General features: G+C 50.3%; 1 protein-coding gene across 1 annotated transcript in view; it reads right to left on the bottom strand.

Annotated features, from left to right (window-relative positions):
* The window catches only part of Tweek (transmembrane protein KIAA1109 homolog tweek), a 105157-nt gene that overhangs the window by 42061 nt on the left and 43172 nt on the right, over positions 1 to 19924 (bottom strand). Inside the window, 11 exon segments of the mRNA XM_077703467.1 lie at positions 501 to 851; positions 3310 to 3437; positions 3532 to 3752; positions 4525 to 5462; positions 10426 to 10717; positions 10719 to 10801; positions 11240 to 11287; positions 12048 to 12228; positions 12503 to 12780; positions 14325 to 14618; positions 15753 to 15893. Coding sequence (XP_077559593.1) covers positions 501 to 851; positions 3310 to 3437; positions 3532 to 3752; positions 4525 to 5462; positions 10426 to 10717; positions 10719 to 10801; positions 11240 to 11287; positions 12048 to 12228; positions 12503 to 12780; positions 14325 to 14618; positions 15753 to 15893 — 2955 coding nt within the window.

Genomic DNA, 19924 nt, shown 5'->3' with positions numbered 1-19924 from the left:
ACCCTGGGCAAGAAACTACTAGACAACCCAACACCACCCTCACCTACACCTGGCTGCTCACGTAAAACTCTTTTTTAATAAACTGCTTCATGTTCTTTGCACTACATTTCATGCTAGTGCCTTCTCAAGCCTGCTAAACAGTGTTCTTGCTAAATGGTGTGGCTCATAGTCTTCAAATAGGCTTAATTGCGACTTGGCACTGTAGGGCAATGTGAAAGTCCACCAAACAATTTCTGAAGGGAGATAGGACTCTCAGGCAGCTCTTAAACAACCACATAAACGGGAGAGATGGGACACTCTAAGGCCACTGCAACAAGTTGCTGTGCTTCAGTAGATTTCATGACAAGCATAAATATGAGGTTTTCGTCTTTTTTTTCCTTTCGCCCATGATTTCTGTCTGTGCTAATCGTTTTTCCCTGAGTCCCTTCCTGTCCCCGCATGCTTCCCTCAATATTTCACACAGTACTCGAGACCCAAGGCTCGGTAACGATGCTCGGTACCAGCGTTGCCTCCTCGACGGGTGGCCGCTGGGCGGTCCTGCCAGGGGCGCTCCGGCGCAGCTCCTGCAGGGTGGTGGACAGCTGCTTGCTGGAGCGGGTCACCATGCTGTGCAGCACCACGGGGTGCTGGGGGATGTCGATGTGCACCGCTCCGACGCTCACCAGGGCCGCGTGCCGCGCCTGGGGGCCCCAGCCCCGGGAGGAGCCCAGGGCCTGCGACTGGCCCACAGCCATGGTCACCACCATCTGGTGGTTCGGGGGCTGCCCTTCCAGCAGCACCACGCTCGCGGGGCCCAGCCGCCCGGTGGCCGACGACTCGCTCTGGCGCTGGCCCCGCTCGTGCACAGTCTCCTGTATCACGGGAGAGGGGCAGGAGGAGAACCACGCGAAATTGCAGCTTCTCCACTCCATCATTATGTTTGGCCTGTCCTAAGCATGAAACACTTGTTGGTTTCTTAGGCATCCGATAACAACATGCGTCTCCTGCATCACGGGAGGAGGAGGATGGGGAGGACAGAAAGAAATGCCAGATTGTTCACTCTGGCTGCACGTTACATTCCACTTGGTGGCCCTAAGCTTGGAACGCTTCTTGGTTTCCCAGGCATCTTACACGAGGACATACGCATGGAAAACTAATAGCCCTCAATTTCGCCAAACCTTTCAACAGTAAGATGGCAAGTTGGGCTAGTTGGTGCAGATTCAGATTCATGGTGAAAAACAGCGCAAGGAACACAAGGACAAAAAGAAGAGGGGACGACACACAGCGCTGAACTCGCAACTGAAAGCTTATTGAAGGAAAACACGTATTAATACAAAAAAAAATGTATTATAGCGTGAACAGATAACACGGGGAATGCATGTGAGTGACAACAAAATTGACGTCTTTAAAGGAGCCATGAAGGCAAAACACAAGTTTGGTTCATTTGACAGGTTGCCTCATTAGAATCGAGGTCGCGGGTTCGGTTCCCGGCCGCGGCGGCCGCTTTTCTGATGGAGGTGAAAAGCAAAAACGCCCGTGTATACGAGATTTCGACGCATGTTAAAGATCCCCAGGTGGTCAAAATTAATCCGGAGCCCTCCACTACGGCGCGCCTCATCGCCTGTGTTGCGTCGGCGTGTTAAACCCGACAATCAATCAATCAATCGCCTCGTTAGAATCATACTGACACCACTTTTAACGTACTCTTCGCTCAAATGAGCTATATAATTAAGGAAAAGGGGAATGGCCATGCGACCCACTAGCTCATTTCCCACAACAGAACCTATGATGTCATATGAGCCCAGCTGTGCGATTGGCTGAAGCCGGCAAAAGAAAACGCAATTTAAGCAAAGCTCATAAGTTTGCCGAACGAGCTATTAGCGCCTAAATGCAATGCATATCTATTTTACAGCAGTAAGAATGGTGCGGTAAACAACAAAAGTTACGAAAATACACGTAAACATAGAAGTACCAATGCGCACTGCTGTTGGTACTGGGCGCACTATGCTTGTTTTAGCTGCACAGCAGTCCGACGCTTTGGAGTTGTCCTATACGACGCTGGCTGATTGGCTTAAGCAACGTTGCCTTACATGACCCTGCTTGTCAAGCATACCCCATGTTTCACAAAGCGATTACTTTCTGCCGTAACAAAAACAAGCCAGGTGTAAATACGGTCAAAAACAAAGCAACGGCGGAGTGCTGAGTAAGCTAGCGCCACCTGGGAGGTTTGACGGCAAGCAGGCTGCAGAGCCGAATGGTGCAGTGGAAGTTTGCTTGTATACGCGCCGTTATGACTTTATTGTAGACGTCCCCAAAACAGACGATTTGGCGGAAGAATCAAAATTTTAACCTAAATTGATTACTTTCTCAGTGAATACGGCATCATATGCTGCCGCACAAGCGCTGGAGATGCTATAAAACACGAAATCTTTCGAATAAAACAAACTTGTAGTTTGTCTTCATGGCTCCTTTAAACAGTGTGGCACACGACGAAGTTCCGCATCCAAGAAGTTATACAACCTGCTAGCGGATAAGAAATTGAAATTCCCTGTCAAGTAATGACACAGAAGGAGCACTAATGCACTTGCCCTCGTTCCTTCTAATATGGAAAGCCTTTATTATATCTTGGACATGCTGGTTTTTATGCTTGGCTACTACTTTTGTATCCTTAAAAACAGGGAAACAACCTCTACATTTTTTGCAGTGTTGTGCAATGTGTGAATAGTCATTGCTCTTCAAATAATAAACTTTAAGTAGCGAGTTCAGCGCTATGCATCGTCCCGTCTTCTTTTTGTCCTTGTGTTTCTTGCGCTGTTTTTCACCATGAATCTGAAACCTTTCAATAATTTGCTGTCAACTGAAAACACCTAGTAGAATTCCACTTCGCGATGGCACAACCACACGGAGATTCTGCAGGGCTTAGTGTCAACACAAGCTATTATTGGTAAAAATTATTGGGTTGATTGAAAGTGGCCAAGTGAGATTGCTGGACACAGCTTTTATCCATTCTTGACCGATCCCAGTGCAGGCGTGCACCATACGGGTGTAGGCCTGCTGATAGGCTAGCTAGTTTCTGGCCGATCCCTCGCACAGATGGGTGGCCATCTGGGAAATGCAACAAGGATCACACACCACATGAATCAAGACCAACCAGAACATCTACGGGCAGAACACCTGTTTCTGCCCGTATATTTTGTGGACGTTGCTCTGTGGCCTGCCTCAAGTCAAGAGCACACTGCTGCAGCACTTACTGAATATCTTCCCAGAGTTGGGAACAAACAATTCGAAACATCACAGCAGCCCCTGAACAACCTCCCATTGGCTCCTCACCTTGTGCGTGGCGCTAACTTGGAGCCCCGACAGCTCTGCTTCGAGCCTCAATCCACTGAGCATCGCTAAGAGCCGGATCCTCTTGACATGACCCATTGCAAACACGGCCAGTGGTACCCGCTCAGCAACTGCAGCAAGACAATCACAGGGTGGTTGTCAACACACTGGTGCTTAATGATCGGCCACGGTGCGAAACGTTGAGATTCTTCAGACGCTACTTGCCGGTGGCTGCCGTTCGAGGCACTTCTCTGTGAGCAGAGTGTTGTTGTTGCTGCTGCTGTTGCTGATGAGGTTGCTGCTGCTGCTGCTGCTGTTGTGGCCTGCCCTGGGCGTCCCCATTCTCCATGTCAACACGGTGCTCGTGAAGATGCTCGTACTTGCCATTGCCCCGGTAGCCTTCAGAGGCATCGAGCTTGTGCTCGGTTCCAACTGATATTGTGAACCTGCACAGCAGCCGCATCCATGCACAGCACGCATGAAGCAAGTGGGTATACAACAAAAGAACTGTGCACAGTAAAGGCAACTGCATGCAGATACTTGATCAGTCCTATGTCGCCGGCAAAAGATAAGTAAATAAAAAGCATATGCAGCCCTGCATCTAGCTGAAACATAGTGAGAAGGATGATATCTGGTTGGAAGTGACATCTGTGACAAGAGACTTTGAGATTCGTCTACGAATGGTACCAGAATTTTTTTCCGGTCATTTCGTTTCTCACATGCACTCTTCTGGCTACGCTAGTTTGGCATAGCGTGGGTGAACAAAATTGGGAGAGGATAGATACCGCTCAGTAAAAGCCCGACAGCACTAGGAAATGCAGTAGCATTCACGGGCATGGCGAAAAGTTGATGTGAAGTGGAGTGACACAACTGCAACTACGCTATGAAAGAAATGGCATGGAAGAGAGATTTTGAGTACTGGAAACCATAATCCCTTCTTCTTTCACACCCTCTGTCAGGCCATGGACAATTGTGGAAGGAAATGGCTTGGTGCAAGGAAGGGAGAGGAGCGGATGGGGCATACTCACTTGTTTCTTTTTTCCTTTAAGAGTTTTACAACTGCAATCTGTGCGCATTCTGAGCACTGGACACTGCAAAACTGAAGCAGCTGTAAGAATACATTTGACTGCATTTAAAATGCAGAAGAAGCTCGACAGGTGCACTTTTCTTGCATACTTTTCCTTTCCCCAACTGTCAGCAAAGCAAACCCCCGCTCACCTGTCCGCTAGGGCCTGCGAAGTGGGCATGGTCTCGTACAGGTCCAGCAGGAAGCACATGGTCTTCCAGCAGCGTGGCGTGGCCGTGCCCTCACCCCCCGCTTCTGGTGGCCGCGCGACGGCCACGGACTCCTGGCTGCCCCCGGCCAGGTTCCGGCGCTGCGCGGCCGCCACCGTGGCCGAGTCGCCCCGTGGCCGGCGGCACTGCAGCTCCAGCCGCGTCTCCTTGACGTTCTCGTACATGCTGGAGAACTGGTTGAGCAGGCGCAGCAGGGGCATGTTCACCTGCTGCGCTACGTACTGGACGTCGACCGCGATGTGGGCGCACGTGCCGGGGCTGCCCGGGTGGCGCGAGTCCAGCTCCAGGGCCAGCCGGTCGCACACCAGTGCCGGCGTGTCCGTGCTCGTGTCCACAAAGAGCCGCTGGCCCGGCTTGGAGCGGCGCCTCTGCGGCTGCTCGGGACTCTCTGACTCCACCAGGTCCACGCGCAAGAGCTCCATCAGTGCCGAGACGGCCAGCCGCGGCCCCGGGGCCTGCATGGCCTGGGTGCATGCTCCGAGGGACTCGAGCAGGGGCTCGAAGACCGTCTGAGCATCGGGGATGCCCCCCGGGGGCACCCCGGACTCACGGGGTGCGCTGCGGCTGGAGGGGGAGTCGAGGGGGGAGGCGGGGCCCCCCCGCTGGCGGGCCATCCAGTTGTAGAGGTCCTCGTCGTCATTGGCCGGGTCCAGCGAGGAGCGCAGGATGGGCTCGACGCTGGAGAAGCTCCAGGTGGCCAGGCTGTGGCGGGAGCCCCGCAGCCGGCCGCTGTTGGCCACCATGCACGAGATGCCGTGCTCCAGGGTCTTGCCCAGGTACAGCATGCCCCCGTAGTGCAGGGGCGAGTCCAGGGGCGCACCCAGCAGGGGGAAGGCCCCCGGCCGGCCCGACTTGCCCTCCTGAACACAGGAAGGGACCAGCATTAATGCAAGCCAATTGGCTTACCAATGCACAGGGCAACATTTACATCACCTCACGAGGGTCTCTTGTTTGTCATGCGCAAACCAAGAAGTACTTTATTGAAAGAGTTATGAAGACAAAATACAACTCTGTTCACTTTGATGAACTAACGGCAACTCACTCAGCTGCACTTCAGCCAAGAACACTGGTCTTAAAACAACTTCTTTTAATTTCCAAGTAAGCTTTGTGAAACTTGTCAGCCATGCTGCTTTTTTCCCACTGATTTCACGCCATTACTTTTTCAGTTGGTCAATTAGTTCCCAAGATAATTAGAGATCGTTAGTCATTTTTAGTCAAACAATGGGCAAAGCAGTGTTGGTCATAAAACTGTCATCTTTATATATTCCAGTACTATGAACACCGGATGGAGGCAATAATCAAAGCAGTTTTTTGATGTATCGCTCGTAACTAATTGTACAGTTCATTAAACCTTGGTGGCACCAGTGGCAAGGAACCATTTTGAGTGCTCATTTCAAGCACCAAAGTTCAATGAGCTGTAAAATTAGTTACGAGCGATACATTAAAAAACTGCTTCGATTATTGCCTCCATCCGGTGTTCATAGTACTGGAAAATATAAAGATGACAGTTTTATGACCAACACTGCTTTGCCCATTGTTTGACTGAAAATGACTAATGCTCTCTAATTATCTTGGGAACTAATTGACCAACTGAAAAAATACTGGCATATTTGAACTCAGTGGGAAAAAAGCAGCAAGACTGACAAGTTTCACAAAGTTTACTTGAAAATTAAAAGAAGTTGTTTTAAGACCAGTGTCCTACTTTAACCAAAAGAATGCAAGAATTATTGAAAAACTTTGAAATTTCATGCTCCAGTGACGTAATATGGGCAGGAGCGACATATGATGGGTCAGCTCTAAAAACATACTTATCAGTGTGTTAACTGCTTGTTAGTATTCAAGTGATGCGATCAAACGGAACCAGGGGCCACACTACCATCGCCCAGTCAGGTTTCCCGACAGTGGCTTACCATAAAGTTCCGAAAGAACGCCCACCCAAACTACAGACATATCAAGTGAAAAAACACGGGATGGGCGAATTTTTGGGTCAGGTGCTAAGAACTAGAAACAAGTAACCGTTCCGCCATCCAAAACTGCGGAGATATCAAGTAAAAAAAATACAAAATCGGTGAAATTTCGGGTCGAAAAAGGACAAGTAAGTGGTCGCATTGGCACATGAATAGATGATTCGCGTTTTTTTTTTTTTTTTTTCTTCACTCATCGTTGCTACAGCCATCGAACGACGCGCCGCTGTCAGAGTCGAGCACGGGCTGCAGTGCTTCATCGACCATGCTCTCCCAAACTTCGGGTCCTCTCGTCGGTTCCGTGCTCCTAGAGGCCAGATGCTAACTGAACTCGCTGTCTTCAGAACCGTCAAGGCTTGTAGAGATGCCGTACCGCTTTAACGATGCCAAGAGGGTATCGCCCCGCTCTCCTATTCTTCCCATCTACTACAGTCAAACCCGGTTATATCGAACTCGCAAAAAAAACACCTATCAGTTCAATGTAGGGGATAATTCGATATAAGCAAGCTAAGGAACTGGACCTCATAAAAGCACATAGCATTTACAAAGCACTTTATTGATGAAACTGCCTTATTTTCGCATGAAATAATCCTGTATCTTCTGCTTGCACAACCTCGCTCTCAGAGACAGTATGCTCTTCTCCACATTGTCTACAGGGCTGGAGAGGCTGAGGCCGCAATCTTTCACATTTGCGAAAAAGCGCCGGACTAGCGAGAGTGCACTAGTCCGGCGCTTCTTTAGAGGTTGTGTGCAAAGGATCGCCGTTGCTTTCCTTGTTGCGCCCACTCTCACTTGTGCTCAGTACGATGTTGGCAATGTAGTCCTCCAAACTCTCCTGCGGTCGTGACACTCACAAACTCGCTGACCGTTGATCTGGCAACGTCATCCGGAAAATGTGACAAACTGCTCCGCACTTCGTCAACACCGGAGGTGGCTTTGTTGCACCCCTCAGGATTTTCAGTCTCCACCGGCACGCACAAGCCGGCAGATTTAAAGCGATTTCGGGCGGTTTCTTAGCTAACAACTGCCCAGAACCCACTTTGACAAAGTATTCTCGAGAATCTTGTGCCTCAAGGGGACATCCGACTTCTCACCAAGTTCGATATAAGTGGGCTTTACTGTAGTCATAGAGATAATATACTGACTCTAGAGGGAAAGCGTGCCGCTGAGCCAATGCATTGGAACTGTACGACACACAGTGGCAGACATGATACAACGATTTGAAGGTTGCCAGCTGAGCTTTTGCTTACTACAAACGGCGAAAGCGATGGGTTGTAATCTGGCAACGTGCTATTGTGGCGTTTCCGCGTCCGGCTAACGAAGCATGCCGGGATTAATTGTAACATGGTGGACCGCTGGTCAGGCGGCGTCGACAGCACTGCGTAGTTTATCCCTGTGGGTAGGTAACCGACGTGCTTTCGGTTTAGCGTGTTACTTATATGTACTGAGACTATTTGAGCAAGATGTAGAAATGCTTACACAACACTTACGCGCAAGCTCGAATGCGACTGATCGCATGCGCGAGGTCGCCAAGGGATCAGCTGATCAGTACTGGGGCGCACAGAAAAATGAATCTCCGGCATGATCTCCGTACATTTTTGCACTGTGCTGCTTTATTTGCCATTCCGTGACATTTTGCGAGTTGCTCAATGCTTTTCAAACGAAGTGAACTGTGGCTTTAGCTGAATGTAAAACCTTTATGGACCCCCCCCCAAAAAAAAAAACCGTATTGCATGGGCCAACGCTGATATTGCCCGTGAGTCGCGACCCTTTGAAGCCCAGGAACGAAAGAGCGCGGTCGATCGCAGGCCAACGGAGTGGCATAATGCATGCCGAGAGAGTAAGCGAAATACAGTCAGCGGCGTGTCCCGTTTCCCTTTCTGTCTGTATTCGTCAAGTTCTAGCTGCTTTCCACCATTTCAAAGGGAAAGCTTGCGGGACTAAATGGGCAGTATTGAATGGGCAGTAATTTGCCACACAGAGCGCGCGAGGAGAGAACATTGACTTATTGACTTATTGTGATTGATTAAAAAAGAAACCACATTTCGTTACCTATTTTTTCGTTTTATCTTCACGAACGTTTGCGCGAAAGTTCGAAGCACCGAGAGCTGTAAGAAGTTCCATGAATAAAACAACTGGAACCGAACGATTATAAAAGGTCCTTTTATTTCTCTTCCAACGGGAACGATCGCTGGTTGCCGCTCCGTAGCCTGTAGTGAACTTGCAGTAGTCAAGGTCAGATGGGAATCACTGTTCCGGCGTCAGTTCAGGGGCAATAGATAGGGTGCTTAACGTGAAGAAACAAATGACAGCCTCGCAAGCGCCCGGGGAGGCACTTGCTAAGCGCGTGCATCCGAGTTGTACCAGTTGTACACGTTTTGCACGCACGCAGATCTGAGCTGGAGACTGCACACACACACTGCGCAAGTCAGGCGCAAGGGCCTCGCCACTTGCTAGCACACTTAAAGAAAATCGAAACCAAAACTGAACTACACACTTACTTTTTGTTCGCTAATTAGAGCTTAATTAGACTAAAAGTTTTTTATAAAGCTAGTTTTAACTACTGAGGCAATTATTTGTAACAATTTTGCTTCAGTTCTTTGATTTAGTTAAATAATTACGGAACAACTTTTTAGAGGGCTGAATACAATTGATTTGGCAACCATGGGAATTGTATCATGTCAGCGTCCATGATTCGTACGGTCTCGGAGCTCGCTTTACCCCTCTGACTGTAGTACTGTTTTCGCCCACATTATCAGCTCCTTTACCGCACAAGCTACTTCATGTGTGCCATGAGCAGAATTTTAAAGGGTGGTTAGAAGCAGTCGCTCGAGCGCCCCGCACCACTTCACGCAAGGCTGAAGCCACCGCCATGTTGCCACCACCGGCCGCGCCGTGCGCAGCGTGCGGGTGGTTCTGCGGTGGCGTCAGTGCGCCTGTGGCGTGCGCAGCATGGTTTTGCGAGCAGAAAACAACAGCCTGGCTGTTCCTGGTGAAAGAACGACAAAAAAACTCCCACCTCCCCTCGCGGGAACCCCTGTGTAAATGTGACGCATAGGCGGAGCGGCGAAGGGACAGCGTTTTATAGCGCGCATAACGTTGAGGGGTCTGCGTAAGCCGGTCCCAGTCGATGACGACGTTGGCGTACAAGTAAAGCAGCGTGGACTCTAGGTGTTTGAGCCAAGCATGGATGCTGCTTCGCCGGAGAACGGCACACTGGTTATATGCGCAGCGCGCCCGAAGGAGAGGAAACCGCGGAAGAGAGAGTACTGCACATGCGCCGGCCCCAGCGCGTCTGCCGCGGCTATGACGCAACGTGCCGCGGCTATGACGCAACACAATCCAACACAATCCACTTTAATCCAATCCAATCCGAGTCAAGTCAATCCAAGCCAATCCAATCGAATCCAATCCAATGCCCCCCGCGAGAGAGTGTTCGCTATCGGAGAGGAGAGGGGTGAGCGGCGGAGAGCGCAGCTGGCGCGGCGAGGAGAATGGGGAAGGGGCGGACAACGCAGACGACGACGACGACGACGACGCCGGAGGGACAAGGCGAGTGAATGAGATGCTCTGCATCTAAAAGGAAAAGAGAGCCCGTACGTCGCCATCGCTTGCTCGCTCAGCAGTCGGACGCCTCATCGGCTCGTTTGTTCGGGCGCCTGGCCGGGCCAGGCAGGTTTGTTCGTAACAGCCGAAGTTTTTCCCATTGCAAACAATGCAATTTCGCCAGGCCTTCTCAGAAATTCGTATCATCTTGAAATTCGTATCACCCAGAATCGTATCATGAGGTCCCAGTGTACTTGTGTTATACCTTCATGGCCCCTTCCACGCTCGGTGTGCGAGCGAGTAGCACGCTCACCCTGGCTGCAGCAGCAGAGGCAGAGCTGCCACCGGTGCCAGCCCCAGGAGGGCCGCCCCCGTCGTCGGCCAGCAGGCAGGCGGTCTCGTCGGGGGGTGGGTGCAGCAGCAGCAGCTGCTCCTCGTCCTCGCGCAGGGGGGGCACCCGCAGGGGGGGCTGCTCGGGGGGGCAGGGGGGCCGTGCCAGGCGGCGCATGCGGCTGTTCTGCTCCACCAGCAGGGGCATGTACAGCAGGTGCTTCCACTGGCGGCTCAGGGCCAGCAGGCCCCGGCGGAGGGTGCCCAGCGGGGGGGGCCCCGGCCAGGCTCTCCTCCGGCAGGGTGGCCTCGGGCAGGAAGCGGCACAGTGCCGACAGCAGCTGGCACGACGGCTCCTCCTGGGGGGGGGGGAGGGGGCCCAGAGGTGCCAGGGGACGCTCACAATGAAGGGATCGGATGTGCGTTCGAGGTGATCGACGATCCAATACACAAGGGGTGCAATGTGCGCGAACACTTCTTGGTTGCAATCCCTCCATTGAAGGGATCGCAAGGAACATTATGATAGATCGATGGCCTGCACAGATTCCTCCTCAATCTGCTTTTTACTAATGTGAGGAGCAGGTGACAAGCCATTTTCGATCCTGAGGAGGAGGATTGGTATTCAACCCTGCCAGTGGGGCAATGGAACATCACTCAGCTACACACTTTGTATTTTCTAGCTTTTTCAAGCTTTTTATCCCTACGTTCTTTCTCAATTAATTTTAACATAACAGCAACAATGCAGTCCCAACAGTGCCATTACAACGCTGGTACAAAAAGACAAAAGCCAAGCTTACCTGAAGGGCCCGAGCCAGGGGTGTCAGCTTGCCATAAAGCTGCTTGCCCTGGAAAGGAACATCAGGGCAAGCCCCATGAGTGCCAACAGCACTCATCCTACCTGCTACCCCTTCTTGTAAGCCCGTCAACTTCGTGCTACCATCCACGTGGAAGCTAGCCCTCATGTTTTCTACTTCTGGACAGGGAGGACCAATGGCTTTTGTACTGCAAAGTGCGAGGAACAAGTTGGCATGCGGACAGTACTGCCAACATGGCTGCTTCACACCCACTGCAGCCAATCCCACTTATCCGCCCAGAACCACTGACAAGTGAAGCCGCACAGACTAGTTGACACTGCATCGTGCCTAGCCAACTATGGCACAGCAGTCGTATGCCTATGGCCACGCTTCTGTTTAAGACAATGATGATGATGACGCGTGGATTTTAGTGGCGCAAGGCCAACTGAGGGCAAAGAGCGCCAAAGAGAAGTTGTTTCACGAGAGCAAAAAGAAAGTAAAAGAACGGCATTTCAGTAAAAGCAAACGCCGTGAAGTAAAACACAAGGCAATGAAGCTGTTTGAGACAAGCGGGCACGACAAGTGGTGCCATGAAGAATAGCACCGGGAAGGCTAGACTGCAACTTCCCCACCTGACAGCAATTCCCCTGGACCTGATGTGCGAGCACCTGATGTGCTCACACAAGGCGTTCGCATTCTACCTCCTCAAGGCAGCAGAACAAGTAAGCCACGTGAGAGCGGGGCAGCTCCTGCACCAACTACCGGTTCGTCCTGCTAGATGCGACTGTCCCATCATGATCGGCACCCGTACCCTGGGGGGCAGGTGTGAGCCCTGGGCGTCCATGGCCTCGGCCATGAGCCAGGCCAGCACGGCGCAGTGGCGCTGCTGCTCCACCTGCTGGGCCCTGCGCAGGGACACCAGCAGCCGGTCGCTGGGCTTCAGCCACGCGTTGATCGACGGCGTCATGGTGCTCAGCAGGTGCCAGTCCAGCCTGGAAGGGAAGGTCACACAAGGCGTGGCAGCCGGCACAGGCAGCCCGTCATTCCAGTGCCTCCTTTCTCTTCGGCTGCCCAGCACTGCCCACCTATCCATGCACCTCTTCCATCACACACACAATCTCACAGCCAAAGTTACCAAGCTACTCAGATCAGTTTCATTTCCGTCAAGTTTTGAGGACACAAACAGATTATAAGGTCAAGCCAAACATCTTCGGAGGCAAGAACAGTACTGCCTCTTTCTTTGTACGGTCATTCAACTGACATCACCTGGTGAAGTCGGTGCGATGGGCGTTGGTGGTGCGTGGAGGGGCGGCGAAGTTGAACCAGATGGTCTTGATCTCGAGCAGCACCAGGGCGTCGCAGGAAGGCTCCCCGTCGTCGGGGTAGAAGGCCAGGCCCCCCGCGCCCTGGGCGTTGGCCCGGGGCCCCCCGTGGCCCACCAGCCGCAGGCTGGCCCCTTCCAGGCCACACTCGGTCATGATAAAGCCCATCTTCTCGTCCTCACGCACCTTCTCCCAATCGGGGCACTCAAAGGTGAAGCACACCTGCGAGCAGGGTTGAACGCATGCAGCCACCGTCGTAGCACCACCACTCGGTGGGCAGCGCGTTGCGAAAGGAAAGGTCAACCAAGTAGAAAGGTCCCAAGCTGCGCAATTCTTCTAGAAGGCCTAAGTTGATTCGGATCAAAAGAAATTTATACTAACATACGCAGCTCATATGGTATCACAAGGCACAGTTCAAGTGATGTCCTTCTGCAAGAATTTTGCACAATCAGTATTAATGGAGTCTTTTCCTCTCTCCCCATGTCATCTTTGTAACGGTGCGGAAGTTATGGTGTCTTGGCTGGTGGCGACAACTGGCAGATGTTGTACATGCCTTCGTACAACTCCTTCTTCTTTTCCTTTCTTTTTTGCCTTCATTTCAGATGCTTCTCTAAAGCTTCTCGGGGTGATGGTGTCATTTGCCGTGCATGCAATAAAGCTCTAGAATTACTGACGCTTGCAATTCACAGTCATCCCATCTTTGCATAAGGCAATTTGAGCAGAACTTATCAATTGACGTAAATGAAAACTAATGTGTACTGTGCTGGGCACTTGGGTTACATTTCATTCCTGTGTTTTTCTCCAGTGTTGTCTGCTACGGCTCTAGCTTCCAAAGAACACATTCTTCAAGTTTATGAAATATGTTGCAGACATTGAGGGTCGAATTTTTTTGCCAAATGCGACCCCCAAGGATCGTTTTTTTTTATTGCTGATTTAAATTCTTTGGATTAATCTATTACGATTAATTGGATTAAGGATTAAGCTACCCGCATCGTGCGGGTGGTCTCCGCGGCTGCGCCAGCGCGTGTGGCTTGTGGGGCGTGTTTTTGCGGGAGAAAACGCTCCATGCGGTTCACGCTGATGCCCGCGTAGACGATGAAGCTCCAATAGAAACAAACAGTGCACCAGCTGTGTATGCGTGCCACGTTTTCTTTTCCACGAAACGCTTCACGGGATGAACACTTCATTATAACCACGAATTTCAATGTAGCGAAACTTCAATGTAACGAAGTCAATCGGGAATTTTACCGACTTCGTTACATCGAGGTTTACCTGTACAGTGCTATTCATAAATGTAGCATAGTCCGATTCTGATTTCTCGAACTTCTCAATAACACAAACACCAGCCTGATTAATGCATTGGTGCATGCTACAACCACAACTGCCAACAAACTGACAAACTGTGTCGGTAATTCAGCCTTTAATGTACACGAACTCCTCTGAAATGCTCCATTTTGTATTGTAGCAAACTGGCAACCAGTTCCTCCACTGTTCTTCATAACTCATGGCGGCGTACTATTAATTCAAAACCCTTCAGCAAAAATCCCTGCTCCTCTTGAAAAATCTAATTTGAACTTCAACATCCCCTATCTGCCCAGGCCCAGCAAGAAGAGACATTATGAGAAAAACCATGCTGCAAAATGCAGGGGGAACAGCAGCCCAGAGGGTGCGCCTCTTCTGGAGCCATTTCTGAGCTCAGATGCAGCCTGCCCTCCTCAAGGATGAGCAGCAGTGGCAGTAATCGGACGGACAAAGATCGCACGCACCTTGCTGTGGTGCGGAGCGACGCAGGTGACGGTGGCCTCCCGGAGCAGGGAGGAGGAGCAGTTGCGGAGGCGGCGTAGCTGGGCGTGGGCGGCCCCGAGGCTGAGGGTGGCCACCCCCTGGTGGTGCCCCGGCAGGCTCGTCTCCAGCAGCAGCGGTGGGGGCGCAGTGTGCTGACCCCCACCGGCCTGCTCCGGCCTGCGGCCCCCGAGGGCCGGGCTCTGATGCTGCTGCTCCTCGGGCAGCGCCTGCAGGCAGCGCTGCGCCTGCCGGCTCTGCAGCATCTGCAGCTGGACCTGCGGGCCACCAGGAGGATGGGGACCGGCTTGAGGGAACTGCCACGTTGGATAGGCACGGGAGTTTGGTCGGTGTCAACCGAGTGCGGGAGCAGCAACTGAGCCTTCATCTGACGTCTGAACAACACCACCCTCACTGTGCCACCCCTCTCTCGTGTTCAGTGAACTACACAGCCTCTGACACCACAGCTGCACGCTACTGGCCAGCTCAGAAAACCACCTTTCGCAGGTGCCACTTCTGGGGTCCTGACTTCATTGCCGAATGACGCAGCTGAATACACCCTCAGCAGCAGTATGGGTGACGTGCAGTTGGAAGCCAGTAGTAATAACCAGTCGTCTCCAACCCAGCATTCTAAGGCAACAAAGGTTGTTACTAAACAGAAGGGCGTTTAATGCTTGTGGAATTCTACCTTTCTTCGAGTTGAATTCCCAGGAATCTCAGCTGTTCCCCAGCTTTTACCCAATTTGCTGGTGGGGCAGGCATGCTAATTATCCGCAAGAATTTTATGGTTGAATTCCCAGGAATCTCAGCTATTCCCCAGCTTTTACCCAATTTGCTGGTGGGGCAGGCATGCTAATTATCCGCAAGAATTTTATGACTTCTGATGCCAGCAAAGGTTGCAGATCCCTATAAAAGCACGCATTGCCAACACCGTAACAAATCATGTATGTCAAAACAGGGTTTATAGAGCTGGTTCAAGCATTTTCCCACAGGGGTGTGAATATTAAACCTTGACTACTTTGCAAATAGTGTTCCTTATTTGATTTGATTCAGAGAACAACTTTAGTGTCTGAAGTATTTGAAGTTCTTGAATATTCAAAATTTACAACAAAAAAAAAACACAGCAATATGTATTAGCTCTATTGCACAACATGTAAACTTTCAAGCTTCACCGCATGGCATATGCCCCCTTCAGTTGGCTTTTTTCTGCAGGACGCCAGAGTTCCGCAAAAAAAAAAAAAAAAAAGACTACCTAACATGCGTAAGCCTTCCGAGAAACAACTATGTGCTAACTTTGGTGCATCCTGGCTGAAGTAGAGCACTACTTGTGTGCGAACTCGAGAACTTGTACACTTGTCAACGTGTTAGGCCTCTGACGTCCGATCTAGGGGGCATCCAGCTTGGCCTGTTACCTGATCGAGGCACAGTGCCAGGACGGACACACAGGCCAAATCCTTGAGGTTGTCCAGAGCAGAGAAGGCAATCAGTTCCTCAACGACTGAGCACTGCAGGGCCATGACGTTCACTCGAGGCACGTGCAGACAGAGCTGGGCCTGCGGGCACGGACCAAGAAAGAACGGATGCGAGACGAAATCACTAAGGCATCCCCAGCACAACAATGACACGACATTTACGTCATACCCGCCGTGGGAGAAGGTACAACAAGACCACAACCCCATTTTAACATATGACATGGTGGCAGAGTTTTGTAAAATTCGGGCTCACGTGCATTCATTGTGTGGGGGTTAAGCAACTGAAGAGACTTTAAATACGGTAACTGGGTGGATGCAAGGGATCAAACAGAATGGCAATGCCACACATTTTGCCGCCTCCCCTTGCCCTCACACGCCCCCTCTTTTTGTCAACCAAGATATTGTCTTCGGCCCGAAGCACTCAACCTGCAATCGAGCCCGTTTATAATGAAGTCAGTCGTCACGCTGAATTCATACGTAATATCAGCAGTTCGTGATTAAGAAGAATTTTCTCCATGCGACATCCCAGCTGCGCTGGTCTCAGCAGTGAAGCTACTTAGACAAGTTTACCGCTTCACAGGCAGAATGGAACTACTGGGGTGAAAATGAAGTAATGTGGGTGAAAATAGCGCTATGAATCACCATTTGCGCCGCTTCTAAAGGGAGCTGTTAAATACCAGCTACAATAGTGAGCTGGCTGCTCTGAGTGCTTTGAAACTGCTACCACTGGTGCTAGAAGCCGGGCCCTGCCCACGCTACATACACGACTGGGGCACCGCTCACAATGCCAATGCATGGTGCATGACAATGTACTCGAGAAGCACCAGCCACCGGAACGCAGTCACAGCTTTTTGAACTGCGGCTAAGTTCACTGACAATGCTTAACTTTGTTGCCGTGTTGACTGCTTTGCTCTTCGAAAGGGAATTACCCGGTGTGCAGCTTGTCATGGTTAACGCTCTAAAAGAGCACCGACGCTTCAGATTAGCAGTGACGTGTAATTGTACACTTTCCGTGCAAACCCAAAAAATGTTGCAGCGACGAGCAAAAGGCGCGGAAGCCCGTCGCACTTCGACTTTACGCCATGAAATTTTTTTGTTGTTTTTTCCCCTTTCCTATCCTTTCTCCTTCCTCGGTCATACTGAAGTAGAACGAGCCATCGAGTGCTAAAACTCAAGCCTAGCTAATTTATTTAGTGGCTCTACTGAAATTGTTCTGCTACTTTGCCCACTGCCAGGCTGGAAGGGGGGGGGGAGACATGGGAAAGTCACCAACTTCGCAGGTTTTGGCACCATGCCAACACCAAGTTTCTGCTCATCCCACCCATCACCTCCCCTGTCTCGCGCCCTCCCCCTTTGTACGCCCTCTCCCGGTGTACGGCGGCAGTAGAAAAGGAGGAAGGGGGGAGGGAGCTTGAACCCACGACGGCACCGTGCTTCTTTGTTTGCGTTTTTGTTCCCTTGTGTTTAATTTTGTTAGCTGCTGCCAGGTCGGTCGAAAAAGGGTGATCCCGTGCAGTACATACAACACTTCGCACGTGCCACAAGGCGATCAAAGTGGCTACTCAGACTGCCTGCCACAATCATGCGATGATGGCTCATTCACTGTACCCAAGCTGCCCCCTTGTAGCTGCCAGTTATATCTGAAACATAATGCCATTGCTTTAGCCATACTGTGACAGTCATGCCATGTTCGTTCGTTATAATTGAGCGTTCTTTATAACTGCAGCCATTATAAGTGGGCTCAACTGTATGCAGTAGGGGTGACCAGTTACACCCACACGTCACTTCTGACGATATAGTAGCAATGGCTGCCACCTGCTTGAATGGGAGACGCGGGTCTTGGAATACCGAAATTTGTCCAAAAAATCGATTTTTAGAAATCGCCATTTTCGGAAAGTAGAGCTATTTTTCTACCGGTTAGCAAAATATCCAGACCCAAGAGTACGTATTTGAGCCATAATATCAATTTATAGCACCGACGCCCGCTAAAATCGGCCAAGATTCGACGCGAAAATAGCATTTTTTTGACGACTCGCCCCTCGGGTTCTACATGCGCCACGGCGTCCATCTTGGTCTCATTCGAAAGCGCGTCTTTTCGTTTTCAATTCCCCGCCCGAACCACTCCGTTTCGTCCGTTGGTTGCGAGTAAAACCGGGGTAGAAAAGAGACGGAACGCGCCGCCTAATTGGTTACTGACTGCACGTGACTGCAGGGCGCAACCTCATTGGCTGGGCGCCGTGGGTCGTCTGCTCGGCACTCTGATCACAGGGCAACGGCTCATGTATTCGTCTATGCGAAGACCAGCAAAAGCCTCGCATGGCATAAAAATAAAGTAAAAATGTCTATCTATAACCGAAAGGAAGAACAGGCATTATTAAAAGCGCCTGAAATACGATTTTCTGCTCCTGTGACGACGACTTATCGCGAGAACGGCTACGAGACGGAGGTAGGCTTAGCGCCCGCGCGGGCTGCCGAGACGATAGCGTAGCGATATGATTACGCCTGCGAGGGCACTAAGGTGCGTCTATCTTTCAATCAGCAGCAAATAGAAAGAAAAGAAATGATAAAGTGGAGTATGCCGCATGCCGACGTCGCAAGGGAAGTGTGTTCATTCTGTTATCAACGATGCCGCGGCGGGTCGGCCCGCACTCCGGTGCGCGCTTCCTCGTCGGCAGGTTACCATGTAGATGAGCGATTTGAGAATTATAAATGTTCGCACTGTGCACAATGTGCGTTGGTGACGTGATATACGAGTAGATTAAACCGAAACGTTACAGAACAGTGGCGGGCATTCCATTACCAGCCCCTTCACTGCAACTCATTTCACGCGATGCAAATGATGCAAATCCGATTTGATTGCTACAAATGAAGCAGTAACATAACAAAATAAACGTTTACAACTGTGGTGCACGATTGGCATCTCAGCCCTAGTCGCCAAAGAGTGACGGCGCGCTGCCAACACCATAAAAATTGAAGCAACGTTCTGGCTTTGCTTATGTTCAGTTTTTCTGCCAGGTGCCATCTGTAGACACAGGATTTCATCATTTTCCCACCAACTGATTTCAGCAAACTTGGTATGCTCGCGTTGAGCGAAAAGCGAGCTACATTCTAGAACCTTTCTTTTTTTCATATGCCCAATAGATAAAACTGTCACTTGTAGTAAAACTTCAACTGCGATTTTCTCAGCTTCCCTTTTTTTTGCATACGTGCCTAGCCTTACAGGGGTTTTGAGCTAGTTTTTTTCAAAGGATTTCTACAAGTGTTATACCGTTGAATTCGGGATAAAATTAACTGCATGCTGATGCTATTTTAATTGGCTCATTTTGTCCCAAATAAATGTTATGAGTAATAATATGAGCTTCTTAATTTTTCTGAAAACTGTACTTGGCATAATTAGACTAATTTTATCCAATCAACCAGCTTTACAGGAATATAAATAGCTTCAGCATGCATGGCAGGTCTTAAGCTACACATCCATACAATTTATTTTAAAAAAAATTGAATAAAAAGTTTCTTAAAGGCCCGTAAGAAATTACTTAATTGGGCTCTAGTGTTTTCTTTATAACTCAAAAAATAATTATACCACTTGAAAACTAATTACATATTTGAAATTAGGAAGACAAAACACATATGCACAGTGATTTTCATTATCACAGACCAATTAATAAAAAAGTTCATTTCAAGACCCACGTCTCCCCTGAACTAGACTAGGCATGCGAAAAAGCGATTTTTGCCTTCGAAGTGAATGAGACACGAACAATGATTTATGTTGAATAATTTTAACAGTTGCAAGCCATTCAAACATCAGTGGACCCTAACAGTGCGCGGAAAGCTCAATTGGCCATTTAGTTTCGAGCAATGCATGCAATGTCGGAACTTCCACAAATGCAAAGCATTTCTCAAGACCCTGGTTACAGCCAGAGCATTGCTGTGCATTTGATGCATTGAGCAGTGGACCCCAACAAAATTTTTGAACAAAAGCTCTATTATTACTCCAGGTGCACACCCAGACCTCCGTCCATCTGACCTTCAAGCTCAGCCAAGGTCACGCCAGTGCATCGTTCGGTTGTGCAGGAAAAGTGTCCAATCGCTTGTTCGTTCCAAGGGGTGGG

The sequence above is a fragment of the Haemaphysalis longicornis genome, unplaced genomic scaffold (genome assembly GCF_048455015.1).
Source record: "Haemaphysalis longicornis isolate Haplotype H1 unplaced genomic scaffold, Haemaphysalis longicornis Haplotype H1 scaffold_3, whole genome shotgun sequence".
NCBI lineage: Eukaryota > Metazoa > Arthropoda > Arachnida > Ixodida > Ixodidae > Haemaphysalis > Haemaphysalis longicornis.
This window is presented reverse-complemented; position numbering and strand designations above follow the sequence as displayed.